Raw genomic sequence first — 21,970 nt, 5'->3', positions numbered from 1 at the left:
AAATCATCACTCATCATAAGTAGACCGAAAAAAAAGGGGGCAGATCGGTTTCTGGGGGTATGGGTTCGGTTGGTTGTTCGTTCTTTCAACTGTACATACACACATATTGTAGAATGATGCATTAACATTTTTTCAAAGCCCAAAAACTCCGTTCAAATAAGCCCGGTTTTTCTCTCATTTCCCCCCCATAAAACTCCCAAGAAAAAGAAAACAAGAACAGGAAAAAAGAGCCACAAGTAGATAACAAGATGAGAGAGAAGCCGGGAATGATGCCTAAGGTAATTGCCGCCAGACCTACGTTAAAAAAAGAGCCAGAAGAGTTTTTGGAACAAGGTTGGGGTAGAGGGGGGTATGTGCAAAGAAGGGAGGGTTGTACAAGAACCAACGCCGTCTTCTTTACTCATCCTTGGACTTGGACTTCTTCTTCTTCTTCTTTTCGCCGTCCGCCTTTTCGGGCTCGGCGGCGCCGACCTCGGACTCGCGCTTGCGCTTCTTCTCCTTCTTTTCCTTCTTGTCCTTGGACTTTTCCTTCTTGTCCTTCTTCTCCTTCTTGACGTCCTCGGCGACGGCGTCGACCATTTCCGCGTCGTCGAGCGTGAGGTCGCCCTCGACTTGCTCCAGGACGGAGGCCTTTTTTTGGATATTAGCATGATGATTCAGGGAGAAGCATACAGGGTAGAACGCGGATGCAAGTGACTTACCATGACGTCGGAGTTCTTGGCGGGCTTCTTGCCGGTGGCGTAGAACTCGAGACGGTCCTCGACCTGCTGGCGGAGGGCCTCACCGAACTTGGTGTTGGGGTTCTCGGTGTAGTTGTCGATACGGCTGGCAATGGAGCACTTGTTGGCGAGGTAGCGGGAGATGCGGCCCTTGTTCTTGACGGCGGCCTTGCCGATGAAGCTGCTGTGGTAGATGAGGCCGTACTTGGGGGTGTTGCTCTTGGTCTTGAGGGCGCGGAAGAGGGCCTTTTCGGCGCCGAGGATCTGCAGGGTCGAGGCCGGGTACTTTGACAGGTTGGTCAGGGAGCCGGCGTGGGAGATGAGCTTGGCGGCGACGGGGGTGCCGATGAGGGTCTGCAGGTTGGGCGCGACAATGGACATTTTCTTGTCGAGGTAGTTTGCGGTCGCGCGGCGGGCCTCGGCCTGCGCGACGACGGCCTCGGCGAAGCCCTTTACGATCTCGAGGTCGGCGGGGGTGATGGAGAGACCCATGGAGACCTTTGCGGCGTCGATGATGGCTTGGGCCTTTTCGCCGTCCTCCTCGACGAGGGCGGCGATGTCGTGGAGGCGGTCGTCGGTAAGGGTGGCCTTGTCGCCGATAGCAAGGACGAGCTTGGCGTAGGTGAGGTTGTCCGACTCGATCTTGACGAGCTCGGGGAAGTGCCAGCCGTACCACTCGCGCACGCGCATGAAGAACTGGTTGACGCCCTTGTCCTGGAACTCGACGGTGGCGCTGGCCTGGATGACGTGGTTGTCGTTCTTGGTGGTGCTGAACTTGACCTTTGCGCGCGAGTACGAGTGGCCAAGACCGAGACCGGCGGCGGTCGAGTCGCCCGTCTGCAGGCCCTTGAGGAGGCGGTCGGCGTGCAGGCGGACGCCGCGGAGGAGGTCGCCGGCGACCTCGGAGGTCTCAGAGGTCTCGCAGTCGATGCCGGAGAAGGTGCTCTTGATCACGGAGGCCAGGTTCTTCTCGGCCACGGCGATGGTGATTTTGCTCTTCTTGCCGCTCGTCTGGGGGAGGTTGAGCTCGAGGACGGACTTGAGGTGGTCGGACATGAGACCCTCGGAGATGTGGTTGATCTCGTCAAGTGCCTGCTTTCCGGTGCTGTGTGAGAGTGTATTGTCAGCAGGGTGTTCTTCACTGTTGTCTCCGATACTGTCGTTCCGGATCTAAGACGCGCTTCCAAAAGATGCCCTCCGTCGCGCGGCCTCTAGCCTTCAGCTACCATGGAAACCACCACTGTCACCACCACCACAATCGCCAACACTGCACACTCAATTCGCGAAATTGGGGAAAGTCGTACTCAAAGGGAGTGAAGTTGACCAGCTTGACCATCTTGCCAAACTTGGAAAGGTCGGCAATGGTCTCCTGAGCCTCCTTCTGGCGCAGGCCAATGCTGTCGGGCTGGTGCTCGATCTGGAACACACCGTAGCCCATGGGGGCCTCGTAGAGGAGGTAGTTGATCGCAGCCATTTTGGAAACCTCTGTCTCTTTCTCTCTCTCTGATCTTGATGTTCGTTGGCGCGGGAGGAGGGGACCGGACAATCAAGCCTCGCGAAAGTTATTGTGGGTGGGCAGAGGCGAGTCGACAGCGCTGGTCAAAAAAAGAGAGGTCGAAAAAAGTATCCAAAGGTCGGATTTTTTTTCTTCAATTTTTCCTTTCCCCCCACTGGTGTCAATTGGAAATTTTTCTGGAGCTCCAATGCTGACGCTCGGGCCATCGTCTTGTTGGCGTGTGTGGTGGGAGGGTCACGTGGATGGCCTCCGGCATAAGACGACGCCGGCAGCCGATGGTGGGGCAGCATCTGTGGCTGGGCTCCCGATTGTTGTGGCTCAACATTCGGTCTGTCTAATGGTGAGCGGGAGATACAGCGACAGTAGAGTCACACTATTTTCACATGAGGTCGCGATCATGTCATGAAACCTGCCTCCTCACTTGAATCATTTGACTGTTTACTGCTCTTATATCATTGAATTTATATCTTAGCGTATCGGATTCAGCACGAAAAGCGATTAGACCTTGGTGCTCCCATGATTGTTACGCTCAACGATGAGGAATCTACAAATAGTTCAACATGACCCCAATTGAGACTTCTCATAATCAGTTGAAACCTCAAAGTCAAATATTTGATATTCTCTCTTCAATTTCAACAGTTCAAAGCTCCAGGAAATGTTGTTGTTGTGGAGCTATGAATTATCTTCATAATTTGAATGTTGTTTCAATTCCAAAAGTGAAGTTGGGTACAACTATCTTTCATAACTCTCGATTCACAATTCTGATAAGAATCTTGTGGAAAAAATCAATCAATCGTCTTGTTCAAGCAAACTACCCAATTGATTCACCTGTTTCAATATCGTTCATTCAGTCGTTCATTCAGCTTTCTATTAGATACCTAATCAATATAATCAAATGCTATAGCGCCAGCTTATCATCATACCAATCACATGCCACCACCAAAAAACACCTCAAGCACCCTACCTTACACTACCACTTCTACCGAATCAAATCCACCACCAAAAGAACCACATGACCTACTTCTCATTCGCTCTCCCGGGGACAGAATCTGTAAGCATCCTTCCCGAACCTGCAGAACCAACTCCCGGAGCCCCCGAGACGAAATTCCAACAGGCTGTTAAGCCGGAGGAGGAATCGTCTTCAATCCCGTCGCTTCCGGCATTTGGCGGAGGTGTTGTCGCGGGGTTGGCCCAAGGAAGTCTAACGTCCAATGACATCATGAATCCAGATAGGTAGTGCTGAATGATTCTGCCTGGCTTAGACCGCCGCGCCTGATTTTGTCTTTCGTTGTTTGGAGATTCACAAATATCACTCTGAATGCGATGGGATGAAATTTGGTGATCAATGTTTGTTGTCATTACACATTAGGCGTTATTAAAATGAAGAATATGATACATGTACAAAAGTCCGAGCACAAGGATGCTCGCCCAAGAAAAAAGTGTGCGCAATTTGAACCACCGTTGTTCAAGTCACCCAAAAACATGGCTCAACTTGCCTCAAGCAGCGCGACGGCTCCTAGTTCGTGACGCGATGCCGCCCCCGCCAGCCGCCTTAGCCACGCCGTTCGCAACAGCCTGCGCTGCCTCCCCGCCAGCAGCAGCAGCCAAGGGCGCAACGTCGACCTTGGAGGACACCTCGTCAATGGTCTCCATGGGCTCGGCATCGGACTCCTCGGCCTCGGAGCGGTCGTCCTGCTCGACGCCCTGGAAGACGTACCGGTATCCGATGCGCACGAGGAAGAAGAGCCAGAAGAGGTTGAGGGACTGCAGGAGGCCGAGCAGGCTGAAGGTGATGACCTTGGAGAGGAGGCATTTGTACTGCTGCGTCTCCCAGTTGAGCTCGTAGGGGCCGACGGTGGAGAACTCGGTGAGGATGGACCAGAGGATCTTGAGGTTGATGAAGTGGCGGAGGTAGATCCAGGAGGCGAGGGATAGGCAGTACCAGGGACCCGTGATTGGTGCGTCAACGTAGTTGAAGGTCTTGGACATCTGGAGAGGAGGTTGGGTGTCAGTTGCGTTGCTTTGCTTCCAAGTGGTTTGCACGTGTCTTGCGAGTGAAACTTACTGCCATGAAAAAGTCGCTGATGTCGTGGGTCAGGTAGACAGCGATACCCATGTAGGTGAAGTGAAACCGGTAGCTCAGGCCGATGAGGGCCAACGTCACGCAGTGGTGTGCCACAAGCTCGTAGTAATCCTTGCGCGGCTTCTCGAGACCGAGCAGCATGACGAGAGCCTGCTGCGCCCAGTAGGCCGCCTCGAACAGGTAGTAGAACTTGACGACGGCCTCGTGGGTCTTGTGGGGGAACGTCTCGTACATGCCGGTGGTGTTGAAGTACCAGACGGGCGTGCGGCTCATGACGTACAGTCCAAAGGGGCCGAGTATGCCAAAGTAGACGGCGGTGTAGGCCTGCTCCATGAAGCGCAGCTGCTTTCCGCGGGAACGGATTCCAAGGGACTTTGCCAGCGGGCGGAGGAGCTCCTGCATGATGAACTCGCGGGTGAAGGAGAGGACGGTGGCGTAGAAGCAGACAAAGGCGATATCCCAGAGACCCTTTCCATACTGCGCGGGCGCGTCAGATTCAGCACCGGCGGCAGCATCGAGCCCTTGCTGAGGGATCTTGTAGGAGAGGAAGATGAAGTGGTGGATGATGTTGGACTCGGTGGGGTTGACGGCGTAGACGGAGAGGAAGACGAGGACCATGATGAGGGGTGTGGTCCAGGTGTGCTTGACAGCGATGTGCTTGCAGCGGCGGAGGATGGCGCGGGCGCGGCTGCGCTTGGAGAGGCGGTCGAGCTGTTCCTGCTTGGAGGGCTGGCGGGCGTTGGCGTCGTGACCGTGGCCGTGGCCTCGCACGCTCGACTTTCTACGTCGGCGGGTCGCGATCTGGTCTTTGCCGGCCGAGGCCGGGGCGGTAGACTGAGCCATGGGAGATTCGGCGGCAGTCATTGTCGCAAGTTTGTGGGATCGAAGTTGTTGTAGTGACAATTGATACGTCTGAAGGATGTCCGAGGTCGAAAAAGGGGGGGAGATCTACAAGATGTTTTGACCGAGCAGAGAGACGACTTAGAGGATAGGAGGAGGGGGGGCTTCAGGGCAGAGACAGGATGTCGCGTGCACCTTTCGCGATTGAGGCGTTGTAAAAGACAAGACAAGAGCCGATCAAGACCTGTCGAGCATGCGGAATTGAAGAAGTAGGGAAAGAAGAAGTCGGGAGGAGGGCGGGAGACCGGAAAGTCTGGAGGAAAAAGGTTTATAGGTAGCGGACGGCCGGGGCGGCGGCGGTCGGGGGATTTTTCTTGTGAAGCAATTTCCCCCGTGGCTTGCGCAGAGGCGGATTTTCGGATAGAGTGGGTAAGATCAATTTTACAGTACCTTAAAGCCAGACATGGGGGGGGGGGGTTGATTCGCACCGGTACACCCTGGGATTCCGCGTACTGGAGTAAATCGCAGCAATTGCTGGCAGTGACGGCCAGGCGAGCCAACGAATGGCGGCACGAAGTAATACGCGGGTGACCTGCAACGAGCGCCTTAGGTAATGCAGTCCTGTCCTTTTCCGTTCTTTTCTGGAGATCCACCCTGTTGGGATCTCGGAGGAAGCTGCGTCTGTTTTACTGATAGGTACCCCATCACCCCCTATGCGAGTGTTGCTGGGGAGAGAAAGACTTTTCTTTGTTCACCTCTCCAAATTATCTACGGGCCTACGACTGGGTGAAAAGAATAGTAAACGAATTGGCTGTTCTTTCCACACTGGCATAGTAGGTAGTGTCGACAATCGCTCAATTCGGAACGTGTAGGAGATCGGAGACTTGATGGAAACAATTCCCCGACACGCTGTCCGCGACGGGCTGGAGGACGCATGTCGGCACCTGAATATAGTCTAACGAACTTGGGCATGATGGCCATTCTCATTCATCGCCAATTGCTTCATGACAGAGAAGATGGCTTCTCATCACAACATCACTTTCTTTCCAATGCAAATTCTGAGAATGAAGAATGAACATATTGACAAACGTCATCGAATTGAAAATCAAAACAACAAACGACCTTACGCCAGGGTCCAGAACCATCATCGGTGCTCGGGCTCTCAACACTTTTTCGTCCCATGTCGACCGTCCACCCGCACTTTGGGGCCATCCCATGACGATACAGGGCGGTCTGTCACCGTCTCCGACGTCCCGTTGGCAGCCCATTCCCGCCCACCACAGCACGGAAGTGCCGGTGCTCAACGGGGGGAGGGGACGGCCCAGACATGTGCTCTCCATCCCCACATGCGAAAATCCAGAGGTGCCAGGGTCCATTTGAAACCCTTACCTAAGCTTGCTCGTCTTGCTTCCTTACATAATACGTGCTACAATGGGAGGCAACCCTCGGATGTCTCTCAGCGTCGCATTTTGCGACAAAGTACTTGTTTCTTGTAGATCACCCGCCTGCTGAAGGCGAAGCGAGAGCCCAACCAAGGTAAAGTATTATTACCTACTACCTTACCATAGAGGCACAAATGTAGCGTAGCCCAATTACCCAGCCACAAGCCGCGGCTTCGCCAAAGTGACGTCTAGGTTGCCAGCTCAAGCCACACAGGAGGGGAGCCAGCTGTAGGAGCTGACGACAACTCGCGCCTCATCCAGCTCCAAGCTCCAGTAACAGCGCGCAGCATTGCGCCGCATATTGGGGGTCAACCACCCACGGCATCCATACAGAGACCGGGAGGCACAGGCACAGCTGGGACTAGAGGGGGCCCAGGAGGGGCAGTGTCACAATCGTATTTGTGACCTAAGGCCCATTGCCAGTGGATTTGTCCAACGCGGGGCCATTCATTCCAAGTCCCTGGACGACCTGCATCACCGTTGCCGCTACCCTTGAGCTACCTCACCTTACCTCACCTTACCTTGCATGGATCTGACCTAACCTAACAGTGACAAACACCTCCAGCCAGCAATAAGAAGCGTCTGTCTCCCTCCTGCCGACCTGTCGCTGTTAAATATTTCACTTCCTCTAGACAATATCTTGGCAACGAACCTCGTCTGTCCTGTATGCAATTCGCACGCTCGACGACCCTCATCACCTCTGCCATAGTCCTCTTGACCACCATCTTCCTGACACACACCTACACGAACCTCTTTACACGCCTACCCATCCCCTTTTTCAAATCAAACACCACAGACACAATGGGCGGCGGACCAGTGCAAGGCTTCCGCTCGGTAGCCTACTTTGTCAACTGGTACGTCATCAGCAGTTCTCTCGGGTACTTCCCTCGAAGCAAACGTGACTAACACCATCGCTTTCCAGGGCAATCTACGCCCGCAAGCACCGTCCCCAAGACCTCCCCGTCGAGAACCTCACCCACATCCTCTACGCCTTCGCCAATGTGCGCCCAGACTCGGGCGAGGTCCACCTCACCGACGGCTGGGCCGACACGGACATCCACTGGGAGGGCGACAGCTGGAACGACGTCGGGACAAACCTCTACGGCTGCATGAAGCAGCTCAACCTCCTCAAGCGCCGCAACCGCAACCTCAAGATCCTCCTGTCCGTCGGCGGCTGGACCTACTCGTCCAATTTCAAGGCGCCCGCCAGCACGCCCCAGGGCCGCGATACCTTTGCCCGCAGCTGCGTCGACCTCATCAAAAACCTGGGCTTTGATGGGTATGTTTACTTGCCCCCACGGTATTCTACCCCCAACTACTTAAACAGACCTACTAACAAACGTGACAGCATCGACATTGACTGGGAATACCCCCAAACCCCCTCCGAAGCCTCCGACTTCGTCGCCCTCCTCCAGGCCGTCCGCTCCGCTATGGACCACTACGCCTCGACGCTGCCAGAGTGGTACCACTTCGAGCTGACAGTCGCCTGCCCCGCCGGCGCCCAAAACTACCAAAAGCTCAACCTCCCCGCCATGGACCCCCTCCTCGACTTCTGGAACCTCATGGCCTACGACTACGCCGGCTCCTGGGACACCAACGCCGGCCACCAGGCCAACCTCCAGCCCTGCCAGCAGAACCCGCGCTCGACGCCCTTTAGCACCGCCGCGGCGCTGGCGCACTATACCTCCCACGGCGTGTCCCCGGACAAGATTGTTCTAGGGATGCCGCTGTATGGCCGCGCGTTTGAGAATACAGATGGGCCCGGCACGCCGTATTCTGGGGTTGGGGAGGGGAGCTGGGAGAATGGCGTGTTTGATTACAAGGTGCTCCCGATGCCTGGCGCGCAGGAGTATCATGACGAGGAGACGGGTGCGAGTTACTCGTATGATGCGGGGAGGAGGAAGATGGTTACGTATGATACGGTGCACATGGCGAGGAAGAAGGCTGAGTATATCAGGGGATGGGGTTTGGGAGGTGCCATGTGGTGGGAGAGCAGTGCTGATAAGCCTGGGCACGAGTCGCTGATTGGGAATGTTGTTCATACGTTTGGTGGTCCGCATGGGTTGCTGCGGCGGGATAATTGCCTGACGTATCCCGAGACTAAGTATGACAATTTGCGGAACGGGTTCGCAGGCTGAGGTCCTGGGTGGATAGACAAGTCACCAATCAATCGAAATTGCAGGCTTCAACACCGGTCACACATTGTAACAACTAGTCACGTCACGAGTCATGATAGAGAAGTAGGAGTGAGAGAATGGTCATAGTGTCATGAAATTGCATCGTCATTGCCAGCCAGTGATGTGTACATCAACGCCCCCGTTTTGTGTGCGGCTTTCTGCCGACTAGAATGCTAACCCTGAACCGATCCTCCCATAATTGTCGCTTTTTGTTTTCCGTAACCTCGCGCCCGCGAAACAAGAGAGAAAATTTACTCCTTCTTGTCGAAGACGTAGGTGAGGTGGCAGCGGCCGCAGTACTGGCGGTCGTTCATGGCGGCCATGAAAACACCGGCACCGCACTGGAACGAGTTAGTATTGAAACGAGAGAGTGTGAGAGATGTGGGGGAACATACGGTGTCGGAAGGGCACTCGCGGCGAAGGCGCTCGATCTTGCCGTCAGAGTCGACCTTGTAGTACTTGAGGACAGCCAACTTGGTCTTCTTGCGCTTGTGCTTGATCTTCTTGGGGGTGGTGTAGACCTTCTTCTTGCGCTTCTTGGCCATACCACCACGCAGGCGCAGGACCAGGTGGAGGGTGGACTCCTTCTGGATGTTGTAGTCGGAGAGGGTGCGGCCGTCCTCGAGCTGCTTTCCGGCGAAGATCAGGCGCTGCTGGTCGGGGGGGATGCCCTCCTTGTCCTGGATCTTGGACTTGACATTGTCGATGGTGTCGGACGACTCCACCTCAAGGGTGATAGTCTTGCCCGTCAGGGTCTTGACGAAGATCTGCATGATTGCCTACTTGTCACAGAATGTTAGAATTGGTGCCTGGAAAATGTGGGTGGATAGCAAAGATTGCTGTCCGTCTCCCTCGATGCTCCTCTTCTTCCCCCTTCGTTCCGGCAGAGTTGGATGTCGATGGCTGTGGTAGGTGGCGGCGGCGATTGAGCATTCGGCGAAGCAATTTTACAGGCTCGACGGGCTCGCACGCACGCCGTTCAACCCTGCCAAAAGACTCTGACCCCTTCCATTGCGCCTTCTCGATGACTCTTTTAAGACGCTCACAATTTCGCGATTGCGCCTTTGCGAGACTCGCTCGAGTGGTGGTGGGCGACAACGGAAAACAAGAGTCCACAACTCGTCGAAAGACGAAATGCCAGAAAACGGAGGGAGAAGAAGAGGTGTAACGGGCTCAAGGCCAACAAAGAGGGAGCAGAAGCATCTTCAGACGTACCTCGACAATATGTCTATTGCCTTCCTAAGCAGATCCTCAGATGGGTTCGAGTTGGGGATGAGGGAAAATTAAAAGGAAAGGGCTCTCGTCTGTCGCAGCGCACGGTAAATCCGTCCTGCGCAGGCGCTCGGTGGACCGGGTGGGGGGGTTTGCGAGACCTGGAAAACTAGCGAGTCCACGTGATTTCTGGGAGATTCAATTGGCCGACCATGAGGTCTGGAAATCGAATGTGTGGTGCGAAATATCAGTACGTACTGCAGTCCTGAGGCGACTCACCCGCGTAAAGTGCATCCTCGCCTAAAATTCCAGAGTGGGATTTTTCCAGAAGTGGGTCCACAAGCACCAGTTCACCCTACCGCACTCTCCAGCCCTGGACCAGCCCTCACTCGCACGCAGCCTCCACCACCTTTTCCAAGGCACGTCAAAACCAATTCGCGCCCTGGTCGAACCCACCAATTGCGATTTTTTGACTCAGCAAGCCAGAAAAGATCAAGTACGTCTCCTCGCAATTGATATACCCTTTCTCCTCTTCTCTTTTTTCCTCTTCTTCACGGATCTACTAACACACAGTCAGACGTCGCCAAAATGGTCAAGAAGAGAAAGAACAAGTACGACGATACCCTCCCCATCCGCCCCATACACCGCGCTTCACCTGTACTTCTCTACCCTCACGTCCCGGCCGTCGATAACGGTATCCCGATATCATGAATCTATTCGACGATGCCGGCGACTGAGGGTCTAGAATGGCACATGCGCAATGATACCCCTCAACGAACACGATTACTGACTTGGTTTCCCCTCTACAGCGGACGCAACAAGAAGGGCCGCGGCCACGTCAAGCCCATCCGCTGCAGCAACTGCTCCCGATGCACGCCCAAGGATAAGGCGATCAAGCGCTTCACCATCCGCAACATGGTCGAGTCTGCTGCCATCCGTATGCCCTACTCCCTCCTCTCATCATGCATCCAAGACTAACAAGTATCAGGTGATATCTCTGACGCCTCCGTCTTCGCGGAGTACACCGTACCCAAGATGTACCTGAAGCTGCAGTACTGTGTCTCTTGCGCCATTCACGGCAAGATTGTCCGGTACGTTCGTCCGCGGGAGCGACGACTGCAAGCCGTCGGTCTGGTTCACACCACGACCGCGGCGCGCAGGCGCTACAGAAGAACCTTGGCGCTACTCGAAGCTCCCATATCCCCCGTGCCCTGCACCTCAGCGACGCAGTCCCTCCCCTTTCGTGGGAGGTCGATTGCCGACCTGGCGGTTGCTCTCGGGTTTTGTGAAAGATCACCCAATACTGACTTACTCTCCCAGTGTCCGTTCCGTCGTGGGCCGCCGCAACCGCGCTCCCCCTCCCCGCGTCCGCTACAACAAGGATGGCAAGAAGATCGTCCCCAACACCCCCAAGGCCTAAAGAGTTTCTTCTCTTCTCGGGTACTCGGTGTTTCAGGTGTTTGCAATGACGAGCAGTGGATGAAAAAGTTCTCCTTTCAGGCATGGTTTGGGAACCGGATTGGGCTTTATGATGATGTTCATCTATGGGAATCGGGCCATGGCCCTAGGCTAGCAAAGGAAATGCTTCATGACACTGTTCTCTCGCTCCCTGCAATACGTGCCACATGTCTTCATCGTGTTTGTTCTACCTGTTGAAACTCGAGTCAACTACCTACTCTCTGGTCAGCTCGAAGCCGACAAATCTCATATCGCTCCCCCACCAGCTGGGCCTCTCAATCCCCCGAGTTCCAATCTGCTCAGACACGACCGTATTCAGCTTCCACTTACTCCTAGTCTGCTCCGACAACTCAGCCCACATCTTCTCCCACGTCTCCAAGTTATGCCTCAACGCAGGCTTATCCCAAACCCCCTTCAACTCAATCCCATCCGCATGACCCGCAGCATGTCCCACAATCATCACCCCAGGCTCCTGCTTCAACAAACGAATCACCCGCCGCAGCACAATCATCTGCTGCTCCCGCGTCCACAAATGCAGACACAGGCCCAGGTGCGCGGTATCAAACATCCCCTCCATGGCGTCCAGCCGCGCGTCCCCGTCGCCCAGCATGTCCGCGTTGACGAAGCGCGTCTCGAGACGGTCCCGGTCGCGGAACAGCTCGTACCCGGCGTCGATGTAGCCCTGCTCCAGCTCGACGGCGACAATCTTGGACGAGGCGACGCCGTCGTGGACGAGGCGCCGGAGGTCCTGCCCGACGCAGCAGGCGATGTCGAGGTGGCGCGCGGACGGGTTGTCTTGGAGGCGGGCGAGGAGTTGCGGGTAGCCTGGGCGGTGGGCGAGGTTGAAGTCGAGGAAGTGGAATTCGCCGATGCAGGGGTAGGGGAAGACTTCCCAGATCTTGTCGCGCTGCGGATGGCATTATGTGAGTATCCAGCTATGTCCCAGCATGTCTAGTGCTGTGATATGTGGCCGAGGGGCAGAATGATGAGAAAGGGAGAGGGAGGGGACAAAGTACCATGGTGACGACGTGGTCTCTGACCTCGTCTGGCGGGATACCGGCGTACTCCTCGAGCATCTTGCGCGCCTCGGGGGAGATTTGGGCCTCGACGGAGTACCATGGAGCCGCCTTGCTCCTGTCTCCCACGACAATTTGGCTGTTTGCGACTTGCATTTCGTTCATATCTTGGGCAGAATAGTGTAGTAATCAAGAGATATTGCTTTAACACCTGACCTCAACCACCATTCCCACCTCTCGTGTCAGGCAGCCCCTTTTAAAGAGCAAAGCTAGGCATGCCGACGGCATTCTCGCAACTCAAAATCTCCTGCAATTACTCACCTCGAAAATCAAAATTCGCCGAATTCGGCTCCGTCAAGCTTCAATATTGGGACGACGGTAGTCGATGCCAGTTTATTGCCGCGTTTCACCGGCGCACCCGGATCGTGCTGGGCCTTTGCGAACTGGTGAACTTTGCTTTGCCCCCTCCCTCCCGGTCGTCTGATGTCCTGGCTTTCATACTCCCCGCTTTCACCTCGATTTCACATGGGAGGAGCTCCTCGCTAAGTTCCTGAGAAGAGAAGAGAAGTGATGTGATATTTCAAACTACCGAGCTTTCTATGTGGGGACTTGATCGACGGCGACTTCGGCTTGCCGTCTAACCTACGCCCCCCCCCCCCTTCTGAATTCCATCCAATAAGATTGTCGTCCACCTCACCGGTCACCATGCCACCGGTAACTTGACTACTCCGACATCCTTGTGCAGGGGCGTATACTCGATATCCGGGATGGGCACGGCGATTCTCAGGCTGGGGAGCTTCTGGAACAGCGTTGCTGTGATGAGACGTATTAGCTCAGTGTAGCTGGAAGAGTCTGAGGGATGGAGATGAGGAATGAGTCGTAAACGTGAAAGTTTACTTATGTGTACCACGCTCAAGTAGCATGTACGGCCATAAGAACCTGTGGGATATGAATGGCGATAAGAGAAGTAGAGGCTCACCAAAAACCGTCTCGAGTTCTGCGCGCGCGAGCGGCTCAGCGATGCACCTATGCGGCCCGAAGCCAAACCCCAGCGCGTGATTCGGGTCCGGGGTCCGGTGCATGTCAAAGACGTCCGGGTCGGGGAAGACGTCCTCGTCTCGGTTGCCGGATTGGTTTGAGGCGATGATGCCTTCGCCCGCCTTGATGGTCTATGTGAAATGGTCAGCTCCTTGCTTTCTAAACCTCCATGTAGAACTAAGGACTTGGTAAAAATACGCCGCCGAATGTGGGACTTACCTTGCCGCCGAGGATGATGTCCTCCTTGGCCACCCGCTTCATCGCCATAGCGGAGCCGGTGTGATATCTGCACAGCTCTTCGACGAAGGCTGGGGCGAGCGACGGGTCGGCTTTGAGTTGAGCGAGCTGAGCTGGGTTCCGGAAGAGTTCGACGACGCCCTGAAGTAGTGGATGTTAGTCGAATCGTGGACTACAACACGCGTGTTCGCTGCAAGAGTGAAAGACTCTCAAGAGTCAAGACGGTTAGACTTGAAGGGAGGCGACTCACCAAAGCAATCATGTTCACCATCGTCGCATTTCCAGCAACGAGCAGCAAGAAGGCGATTTGCACGGCATCTGATTTCTGAATGTGACCCGGTCTGAGCTGTTCGACGACCAACTTGCTAATGAGGTCGTCTTTGGGCTCGATGTTGCGCTGGTCGACTAGCTTTGCGAGGTAGTTGAGGAGTTCTCTGATTAATGTGGGTCAGTCATCACCGTCTCATGGCATGGAAGTCGGAAAAGGGGCAGCGGGGTAATAGACGCACTGGTTTGCAGATTGAGCCTGCAACGCGGTACCGCTGCCGTTCGTCCGGATGGCATTCTGTTGGGTGAGGTACTCGAGGTCCTCGAATGGGACACCGAGTATGGTGTAGATGATCTAAAAATGTGCTGTCAGCTGGAAGTTGAACCTCAAGTATCATCGACAACTTCTCCTTTCCGTGTTTCCCTATCTCTACCCTGATCCCAGGTCTCAATCAAGTAACAAGAACACTCACATATGACGGAACAGGCAAGGCAAAATTCTCGATTAAGTCAACCGGCTCGTCGCACCCCTGCTCAACCATCTTATCTAAAAGATCATCCACAGTCTTTTGGATATACGGCTTCATGGATGCTATATGCTCCCGCACAAAGAGCGGCTCGACCATCCCGCGCTGCTGCATATGTGCCGGCGCGTCCATGTCGACAAAGGTGGGCTTGTTCGCTGCCGCCGCTTTCCCGCCGGCGCTGAGCTCGGGGAACCCAGCGCGGGTGCGTTCCTGTGTTGTGGTGTTAGCTCACTTGGACATATTTGATACTCCCGTTGACTGGTGAAAATGGGAAGTGAAAGGACAGAGGGATGGATGGGACCACAAGACAGCACCTTGGAGAGACGCGTATCCGTGGCGACGGCGCACACGTCTTTGTACTTCGTCACGAGCCATGCGAGGGAGCCGTCAAAGAGCTTCACTTGCGAGACGGGTTCTGTGGCGCGGAGACGGGCGTATTCTGCGGGCGGTTCGAGACCCGAGGCGCGTTGGAAGGGGAAGTTTGGGGGCGTGGTTGTCGTCATTGTTTTCTGGGTAGGGAAGAAAGGATGTGGAGAGTGTCGTCGGAGCTTGGTTGCCGTTGAAGATAGACGAGGGAAGGAGGTCGAGAACATTGAGTAGTCAAGGCTGTCTTGTTTGGATGTAGAGCACGAGAAGTCCCTTAGGAAGCTGGTGCTCTTTTGTATTTATATTTGCGTTCTTGACTGGGTTTGCTGCGTCTTATTTGCGTTGATCCATACAATTCCAAATTTTACTTCTTGGTTTGTATTTCCCTGTTTCTGTCTTTCGTCCCCAATTGAGTGGTAAGCAGTACTCCCTTCATCATCCCGACACTCTCCATCAGAGTTGTGAACGACGAGCAGGGTGGTCTGATCGTGAGCGACACTCCCCGACGTCAGCCCGAATCGCGTAATACGGACGACCCGGTTGGTCGACGCACCGCAGGGGGGAAGAAGCATGGTGCTGCATGCCAGGTCTACATTGATGTCAACGTCACAACGTGCATGTAAAACAAAAACGGCTTGCAAGGATCAAGGAAACATGCTTCCATCAGGCGAGCTAGAAGCACACGCAGGCAACGGGCGGGGACGGGAGACTACGTGACTGGGAACGCCGCGGAAGGGGGGAGGACGGGATGGTCCGCGGAGTTGTCGAATTTTCGGAACGTCAGCCCCACCACCGCAGCCCCGCCGAGACCCGGAATCATCGGGCGTTGTGGGGTCAGATTCTCCGGCTGGCTAGTCATGAGGACTACCGTATTGGGGAAAAACTCGGACGTCTGAGAGTACCGAGCTGCGAGTTTTGTCAACCAATTTTTTGGATATCCGCGGATCGTGTTCATCTTCTGGATATTCTTTAGAGAGTCCTTGGCCAGAGTCCACCTTGTGTTGAGTCATAGGAAGAGAGGGGTTGGATGAGGGCTCTTTGCGATGAGCTCTGTGTAACCTTGTTTTCTTTTTTCCTTCTTTTGTGCCTGGGTTGGCATTTCGGTGACCATCCCGCTGGCTGTTGAGGATGGGACCCCATACTTTGACAAGGTAGTCAAACTTTGTTAGCAGGGCTGACAATCTTCATGAACTACTACTTACAGATACCGAATGACGACAGATGAGACCGGGGTATGCAATCAGCTTCAATCCGTGTCTCCGTTCAGCCCTATAACACAACCAAAGTGATTCACCTTCCTCATTTGTTTCAGCAAATCCTTTTCATCCTCCCTCCAGAAGCCATCCTAGACTTCGAGGGCTATGAACAACCGTTTTCATCTGTAAAAGACAAGTCTTCCACGAAGAAGGAAACAGCACACGTCAAGGACCGAAAGTCTCCTGTTCTCTCTATCTTGTCCCTTTCCTTCCTTCGTTCTCCTCTCTATCTATTTTCTCCTTTCCTTTCCTTTCCTTTCTTTTTTCTTTCTGCCTTTGTCTTTCCTTGTCACTTGTTTGTTTTCAACACACGACAGCCCTTATGAAGCCTCAGCTTATCAACGCAAACCGTAATGTGGTTTTGCTGGTCACTACCCGGCGCCAGGCCCAGTTCGCACTCACCTTTGCGGCTCAAACTCGCAGATGGAAAACGAAGGTTCATGGGGGGCTTGGAAGCCTGAGTCCAAGGACACCGTCTCGGCTGGCCACATCAGACGCACCCTATCAACAACAGCAATCGTCAAAGTCTCTCGATCCCAAGCGGAGGCCCGTAAAATAACACGGAACTGCACAAATAGCAAGGTAGAAGGCCCCGTAAAACCCGGCCTCACCATACAACCGCACTGCCCCGCCCCGCCCCGGCTAACGGAACGGACTCTGCGAGCAAGAATATTGGTCCCACGTAGAAGGATACATCAAATTAGGCAAAAACGAAAGAATTCCAGCATATCCGTCCAAATGGGAGCTGGAGAAAGCGATTCGATACATTGCATCGCATCACGGCCAAGGGTATCTCCCGCGAAGGAGTTCTGACGAGGATGGCAAGGGGAAAGGGGGAATATAGATAAGTAGCAAGTAGAAGTTGTACCATCTCTGAGATGTCTTGCCAACAATCATATCCAGACCATGTGCTGTACGCTGAGCCGCGGCGTAGCATACTTAGATACTAGGTGAATATACATAGAACCCAAGTTCAAGATATACCTTCATCGTTCAGCAGAAGAATGAAACCCCGCCACAGCCCCCGTCCCCTGGAGAGACTCCGGAACGGACTGGCCTCATCAACGCCCCCTCCAGCTCTTCTTCTTACGCCTAGCAAAGGAGTCAATCAAATTCTCCATCAACAGCGCCGGCCACTCCGGCAACGGCGCCTCCGTCTCCCAAGACAGCTGCTCGTGCCGCAGCCACCCCTCGTTCCACTGCGCCGGCGTCCACATCTTATTGCAGCGCACAACCTTCTCAGCATCCCACGGCTCGCCGGCGTCAAAATTACACCGCACGACGGACCCGCCGCCGCGGCGCGCGATATCCCTCATCGCCTCGGGGAAGCCCTCGTAAAAGTACCCCAGGTAGGACTCGTACACCCCGGAGACGGGATGCACGCCCGCCCTGGCCGCGTCTTCGCCCCGCCTCTCGAACCAGTCCAGCACCGGGTGGACGAGCACGGGGCCCCGATCCATGGACTCGGTCCACGCCCGCTGCCACGCGGCGTCGCGCTGCACGACGGTCTGGAAGATGCGCGCGCACAGCTGGGGCGCCGGGTCGCCGTCCAAGACCAGGGAGAAGGACGTCGTGGGCATACCCGCTGGCCCGAGAGCCAAGGCCTCCGTGACCCAGAGCGCGACGGTGGACGTGATGTCACGCGACCGGAGTGCCCGCGTGGCGGCACGGTTCTGATGCTCGCACTGCTGGTGGGGCGCGTGCCATCTCTTGTCGACCTGGAAGAGGTTCCGCCACAGGTTCACGCGACGTTCGACCCGCAGGAGGGGATTCTCCCGGCAGAAAGGGATCAGGCCTCGGGCGTGGCTCTCTGGGTGCGCCACGGAGCGGTAGTCCTCGACGAGGACAATCTTGCGGAGCTGCGCGCGCATGACGGCGGGAATGGACTTTAGATAGCGGATGGCCGACGCGGCGGCCGAGAAGCGCTAGACTGAGCCATCGGATCCGTCGCGGATGGATGAGAGCAAGCGCTTCTCCTCGGTGATCCACGACGACAGCTCCTTCAGGTTGGCCGCCGTGGGAATTTCCCACTCCCTGACCGAGCAGCGCATGATGCGGTTCGAGCGGAGCTCCCCGCCTGATAAGCGATTTTCCGAGATATTCAAGTACTGGCACCATTGGATTTGATCCCAGTCGCTTGGTTCCAGATGAGACGCAGCTTGAAGGAGGTCGCAGCAGAGCTCGCGGTATGACGAGGGCGCCTCACCGTAAGGACCGCGACGAATGTGCGTGAAGCCCAGGGCTCTCCATGGTACCCCAGTCCTCGTGATCCATTCGCTCCAGGACTCGAAAGAAGCGACGGTGCTTCTTGGTCAGCTCGTCAAAGGCAAGCTGAGCTGTGGCCTCTGACGGCTCGCCAGATGGGAACGATTCTGAGGATGAGAGCTCGTCCGGATCTTCAGTACTACGAGGGTCGACGTGTACTTTGCTTGCAGCGGCCAGGTCGCTGCTGGAGCCGTCATGGCCTTTCTCTTCATGGTCGTGATTGCCCTCTTCTGACGTAGTTGTCCGCGCCTGTTGCTCTTTGAATCTCCGACCCGCCAGGAAGCCTCCGGCGAAATGGAACAATTGCTGCCTGCATCTGTCGAGGCTACGCCCAACCAGGCCATCGAACCGAGCAGCGCGCATGCGCAAACCTTCAAGCGTGGCTAGAGAGGACGGCCCTGATTCCGACGTAATGGTGGAGAACGTGAGGGTGTTGCTCCGCAAGGCCAGGTGGCGCATCTTGTTGGCGACGAGTCGACAGGCGTACATCAGGTTGAGATTGATAGGTCGCCCGTCGGCCCTCTTGAGCCTGCCACCGAGGAGACCGTCTGATTCATAGATGTATCCCGCCTCGACGATGATGTAGTGCTCATATATGAGGTTGCGGACTTCGCGCGGGATGGAGAGCAGTCGCGAGTCGGACCGCATTCCGCCGTGCGCGTGGTTCGGGATGTCCATCTCGTCATGTGTCGCCCCTGTCTCGCGACACCGGATTTCGCTTTCCGTCCCGTCGACTCGACGAAGACTCTGTGACAGAAGGACGCCAGGATGTAGCTGAAGCGAGTTGGACAACTGTGGTGGGCGTATGTGTGGCTTGGTGATTAGCTGAGACGTGTTGACGAAAGCGAGGAAGGGAAGCTAAGAGTAGAGGTACCTTAGGTTGGGGGGGCACATGAAAACTCACCGCGATTTATAGCGCACCTCGCGCTACTTGTTATAGGCCCCTTGGTGGACCGCAGGTGCCACGGGCACTCGTTTCGGTCATTTTGCGCACCTTGCGGGCTCCCATCAGCGCCACTTCCGCTGAGTCACAGGGAAGACCTAGAACCAACTTTTCCAGGCTTCCTCAAATCCCAGTCTCCATCTACTCCTCCACCTCACTGCACATTCGTAATTGCTCAACACATTTTTTTATTAGAAAAACCTTTATTCGGAAGAAAAACCAAAAAAAAAAAACGGTCTGCTGTGGTGATAGCAGTGATTTCAAAGTACCTTGTTATCGAAGAAAGTAAATTTTTGTGAGTCACAAGTACAAGAATACAGTTTTGATAAAACAGTATAGTGACCACCCAGCACTTGAATTGAAATGCTTTTTCAAGCTTGCCATGAGAGAAAGATGACTGTACTGCTGACTACCTGCCATCGAGGTTCGCAACTGACTTATGCATTATTAGCGGGCATTTCTCTTCAATCGTGCAGCGAGTTGACGGGAGGGAGGGCAAAAGCAGGTGTCAGACTTACCGCTGTGGCTTCAACCGTGATGGCTTCGCCCGCGATGGGCGAAAAGTCTGATTATGAGTCCCTTGAAAGCCTCTCTTCGAGAGCTATTAGAGCCTCCGAGTCTTTGAGTAGATTGTCAGCACTCCGGTTGCTGTCTGAGGCTCAACGGGAAGACGTGCGTGCTGAGTTGTGAATGCTTCCCAAGACATCAAACCCATCACCGCCCATCGCCATGAACGAAATAGAGAACAGCGAGTTAGACACTGTCCTCAACAGCTTCGTCCTCTGTATGGAGAAACGTGTTAGTAAGGAAATGACCGCGCTCTCAGTGATAGGACAGACTCACGCTCAATCACAACCTTCTTCGAATAGCAACACCGCCATCCAAAATTAAAGTACAGTCCAAGCGGAAAAGAGAGCTTCTACTCAACGGCACCAACGGGGAAATCGTGGCTTGACAGTATTCGTCTGTATATCTAATGCAATCGGTGTCGGAAACGAACAAACATACCAATGGCCTGTCTCGGCATGGCCATCCAGCTGAAGAATCACCCTCTGTCTGATCAACGCAAACAGCTAAGACGAACGCGCAACTATCTCGCCTACATCTATCGTCACCTTCGGGACAATATTCCTCTCGATGGCAACGTAAAACTCCATCGAGACGATATTTATATCTAGCTATGTACGGCATTCGAAGCCGGGTTTTCGATCTGGGAAAAACGACATGATTAGAGCTAACAACCACTCGGGAATTCCCATGGCGCGCGTAATGATGATCAATTCTTCATGACTGACATGGTCGTAGGCTCCTGCAATGTCGAGCCCCAGGGAGAGTCGTCTTCGAAGCAGCAAGCCCACCCATCCATCACCGCATTAGCAATGAACTCAACGACCCTTTGGAGTGCCTTTACCGACGAAATCCGTACTCATAGGAGTGAAATCAGTTTGAGACGGACTGCTATTCTCCGAAGAAGGTCTGCAATGAACCGCTGGAAGACCTTGTCGATAGTTGGAGAGCAGCGCCATGGGGACGCCAGCTCTTTGGTGTGGCATAGTCAGACTTGCCCTCTTTTGCAAGCACGACTGTGATGGAAGCCTTGGAACAGTCGGGGGCAGATCTACACCGCCGATGCTTTCTGCCTTTAAGCTTCATGAGGCGCACAATCTTGCGGTGGAGGGCTTCATAGACTTGGAGCTGTTCCTGGACCATGATCCCCTCGCAATCTCTTGCGCAGTGCCTCGATTGACACCACTCATAGCACCAAACTTTGGACCGTTGAGGTTGCGGCGCCGTGGACCCCTACGGCACTAGCGCTGTCGTGCGCGGGTCCTCCCGTCTGCGCCATCCTTGCAGCCCACGTGGGCCATTGCCGAATCGAGCCCTGCTGTAGGGAGGTTAGGGCACTTGATTGGTGAATCACTCCCTGGAGCTATACACTGTGCTGGAGGTAGCCAGTACGTCGCTGCCACGCTGCCCGAGGATGACCATGACGCAAAAATCACAGCGCAGGGGTGATGATTCGAAAATTACTGAGAATAATCATCAGTCGGTAGGGGAAGTGGTCGGGAAGCCTGAGTGGTTAATAGTCTTTCGTTCCGCGGCCATGGCAACCTCAGCTGAAGAGTGGAAAGTTAGAGCTAGACTGTGCCTTTTGCTTTTCGCCTTTTGGTGCCATTTACCTCACTTTATCTCCTCTTGTCAAGACTGCGCACACCTCTAACCATGCAACAGGCTGCAGGATGCGATTTGTGAATCCCGCAAGTATTATTCAATCCGACATGTGTCGCGGAGTGGCACTTTTACCGCATCTGGTGCTTGAAGGTGTGTCACCTAAGTAGGTAGGTATTCTGATGTGCACCTAGGAAACAAATCACAGCACTCAACCCATGCTGCAACATCAGGCTTGAGAGTGCAACGGATCGATGTAAGAAATGATGTAAGGAATGATGTGAAATATTTACATTTCGTCTTTAAATACACAGACCACTTTAGTAGCCCGAAACGTAGATACACAGAATAGGTAAGAACACAACGTCGATGCAATGCGGCCAAGTCACGCCAACCACCCAGCCCACGCATCACCCCAGAAACCCACGCCCGCATTCAA

General features: G+C 54.7%; 8 protein-coding genes across 8 annotated transcripts; 2 read left to right on the top strand and 6 right to left on the bottom strand.

The window, feature by feature from the left end:
• Positions 1 to 396: 396 nt before the first annotated feature.
• nop56 (Nucleolar protein 56) lies at positions 397 to 2,193 on the bottom strand (the record flags this gene model as incomplete). Its single annotated transcript, XM_053197183.2, has 3 exons — positions 397 to 630; positions 702 to 1,824; positions 2,024 to 2,193. The coding sequence occupies 3 exons, from the start codon at positions 2,191 to 2,193 to the stop codon at positions 397 to 399; spliced, it is 1,527 nt and encodes a 508-aa protein (XP_053045274.1).
• A 1,539-nt stretch (positions 2,194 to 3,732) lies between these two features.
• Positions 3,733 to 5,182, bottom strand: lag1_5 (sphingosine N-acyltransferase lag1; the record flags this gene model as incomplete). Its single annotated transcript, XM_053197182.2, has 2 exons — positions 3,733 to 4,224; positions 4,301 to 5,182. 2 exons carry the CDS (start codon positions 5,180 to 5,182, stop codon positions 3,733 to 3,735), a joined length of 1,374 nt encoding a protein of 457 aa, XP_053045273.1.
• Positions 5,183 to 7,266: 2,084 nt separating this feature from the next.
• CHT4_4 (Chitinase 4) lies at positions 7,267 to 8,738 on the top strand (the record flags this gene model as incomplete). Its single annotated transcript, XM_053197181.2, has 3 exons — positions 7,267 to 7,454; positions 7,523 to 7,879; positions 7,949 to 8,738. The coding sequence occupies 3 exons, from the start codon at positions 7,267 to 7,269 to the stop codon at positions 8,736 to 8,738; spliced, it is 1,335 nt and encodes a 444-aa protein (XP_053045272.2).
• Positions 8,739 to 10,577: 1,839 nt separating this feature from the next.
• RPS26A (40S ribosomal protein eS26) lies at positions 10,578 to 11,409 on the top strand (the record flags this gene model as incomplete). Its single annotated transcript, XM_053197180.1, has 4 exons — positions 10,578 to 10,600; positions 10,799 to 10,926; positions 10,978 to 11,080; positions 11,310 to 11,409. The coding sequence occupies 4 exons, from the start codon at positions 10,578 to 10,580 to the stop codon at positions 11,407 to 11,409; spliced, it is 354 nt and encodes a 117-aa protein (XP_053045271.1).
• Positions 11,410 to 11,661: 252 nt separating this feature from the next.
• Positions 11,662 to 12,628, bottom strand: N0V96_011076 (uncharacterized protein; the record flags this gene model as incomplete). The annotated part of the gene is made up of 2 exons (XM_053197179.2): positions 11,662 to 12,354; positions 12,464 to 12,628. The coding sequence occupies 2 exons, from the start codon at positions 12,626 to 12,628 to the stop codon at positions 11,662 to 11,664; spliced, it is 858 nt and encodes a 285-aa protein (XP_053045270.2).
• Positions 12,629 to 13,163: 535 nt separating this feature from the next.
• On the bottom strand, positions 13,164 to 15,035 carry N0V96_011075 (uncharacterized protein; the record flags this gene model as incomplete). Its single annotated transcript, XM_065759148.1, has 7 exons — positions 13,164 to 13,276; positions 13,443 to 13,632; positions 13,721 to 13,879; positions 13,989 to 14,172; positions 14,248 to 14,360; positions 14,479 to 14,742; positions 14,847 to 15,035. The coding sequence occupies 7 exons, from the start codon at positions 15,033 to 15,035 to the stop codon at positions 13,164 to 13,166; spliced, it is 1,212 nt and encodes a 403-aa protein (XP_065612246.1).
• A 2,180-nt stretch (positions 15,036 to 17,215) lies between these two features.
• Positions 17,216 to 18,025, bottom strand: N0V96_011074 (uncharacterized protein; the record flags this gene model as incomplete). The annotated part of the gene is made up of 1 exon (XM_053197177.2): positions 17,216 to 18,025. The coding sequence occupies one exon, from the start codon at positions 18,023 to 18,025 to the stop codon at positions 17,216 to 17,218; it is 810 nt and encodes a 269-aa protein (XP_053045268.2).
• A 54-nt stretch (positions 18,026 to 18,079) lies between these two features.
• Positions 18,080 to 19,097, bottom strand: N0V96_011073 (uncharacterized protein; the record flags this gene model as incomplete). Its single annotated transcript, XM_053197176.2, has 2 exons — positions 18,080 to 18,290; positions 18,361 to 19,097. 2 exons carry the CDS (start codon positions 19,095 to 19,097, stop codon positions 18,080 to 18,082), a joined length of 948 nt encoding a protein of 315 aa, XP_053045267.2.
• Positions 19,098 to 21,970: the final 2,873 nt, after the last annotated feature.

This window comes from Colletotrichum fioriniae (genome assembly GCF_027942845.1).
Source record: "Colletotrichum fioriniae strain IMI 355084 chromosome Unknown scaffold_16, whole genome shotgun sequence".
In the NCBI taxonomy this organism is placed as follows: Eukaryota; Fungi; Ascomycota; class Sordariomycetes; order Glomerellales; family Glomerellaceae; genus Colletotrichum; species Colletotrichum fioriniae.
The sequence above is the reverse complement of the archived record's forward strand: the minus strand, read 5'-3'. Positions and strand labels throughout refer to the sequence as shown.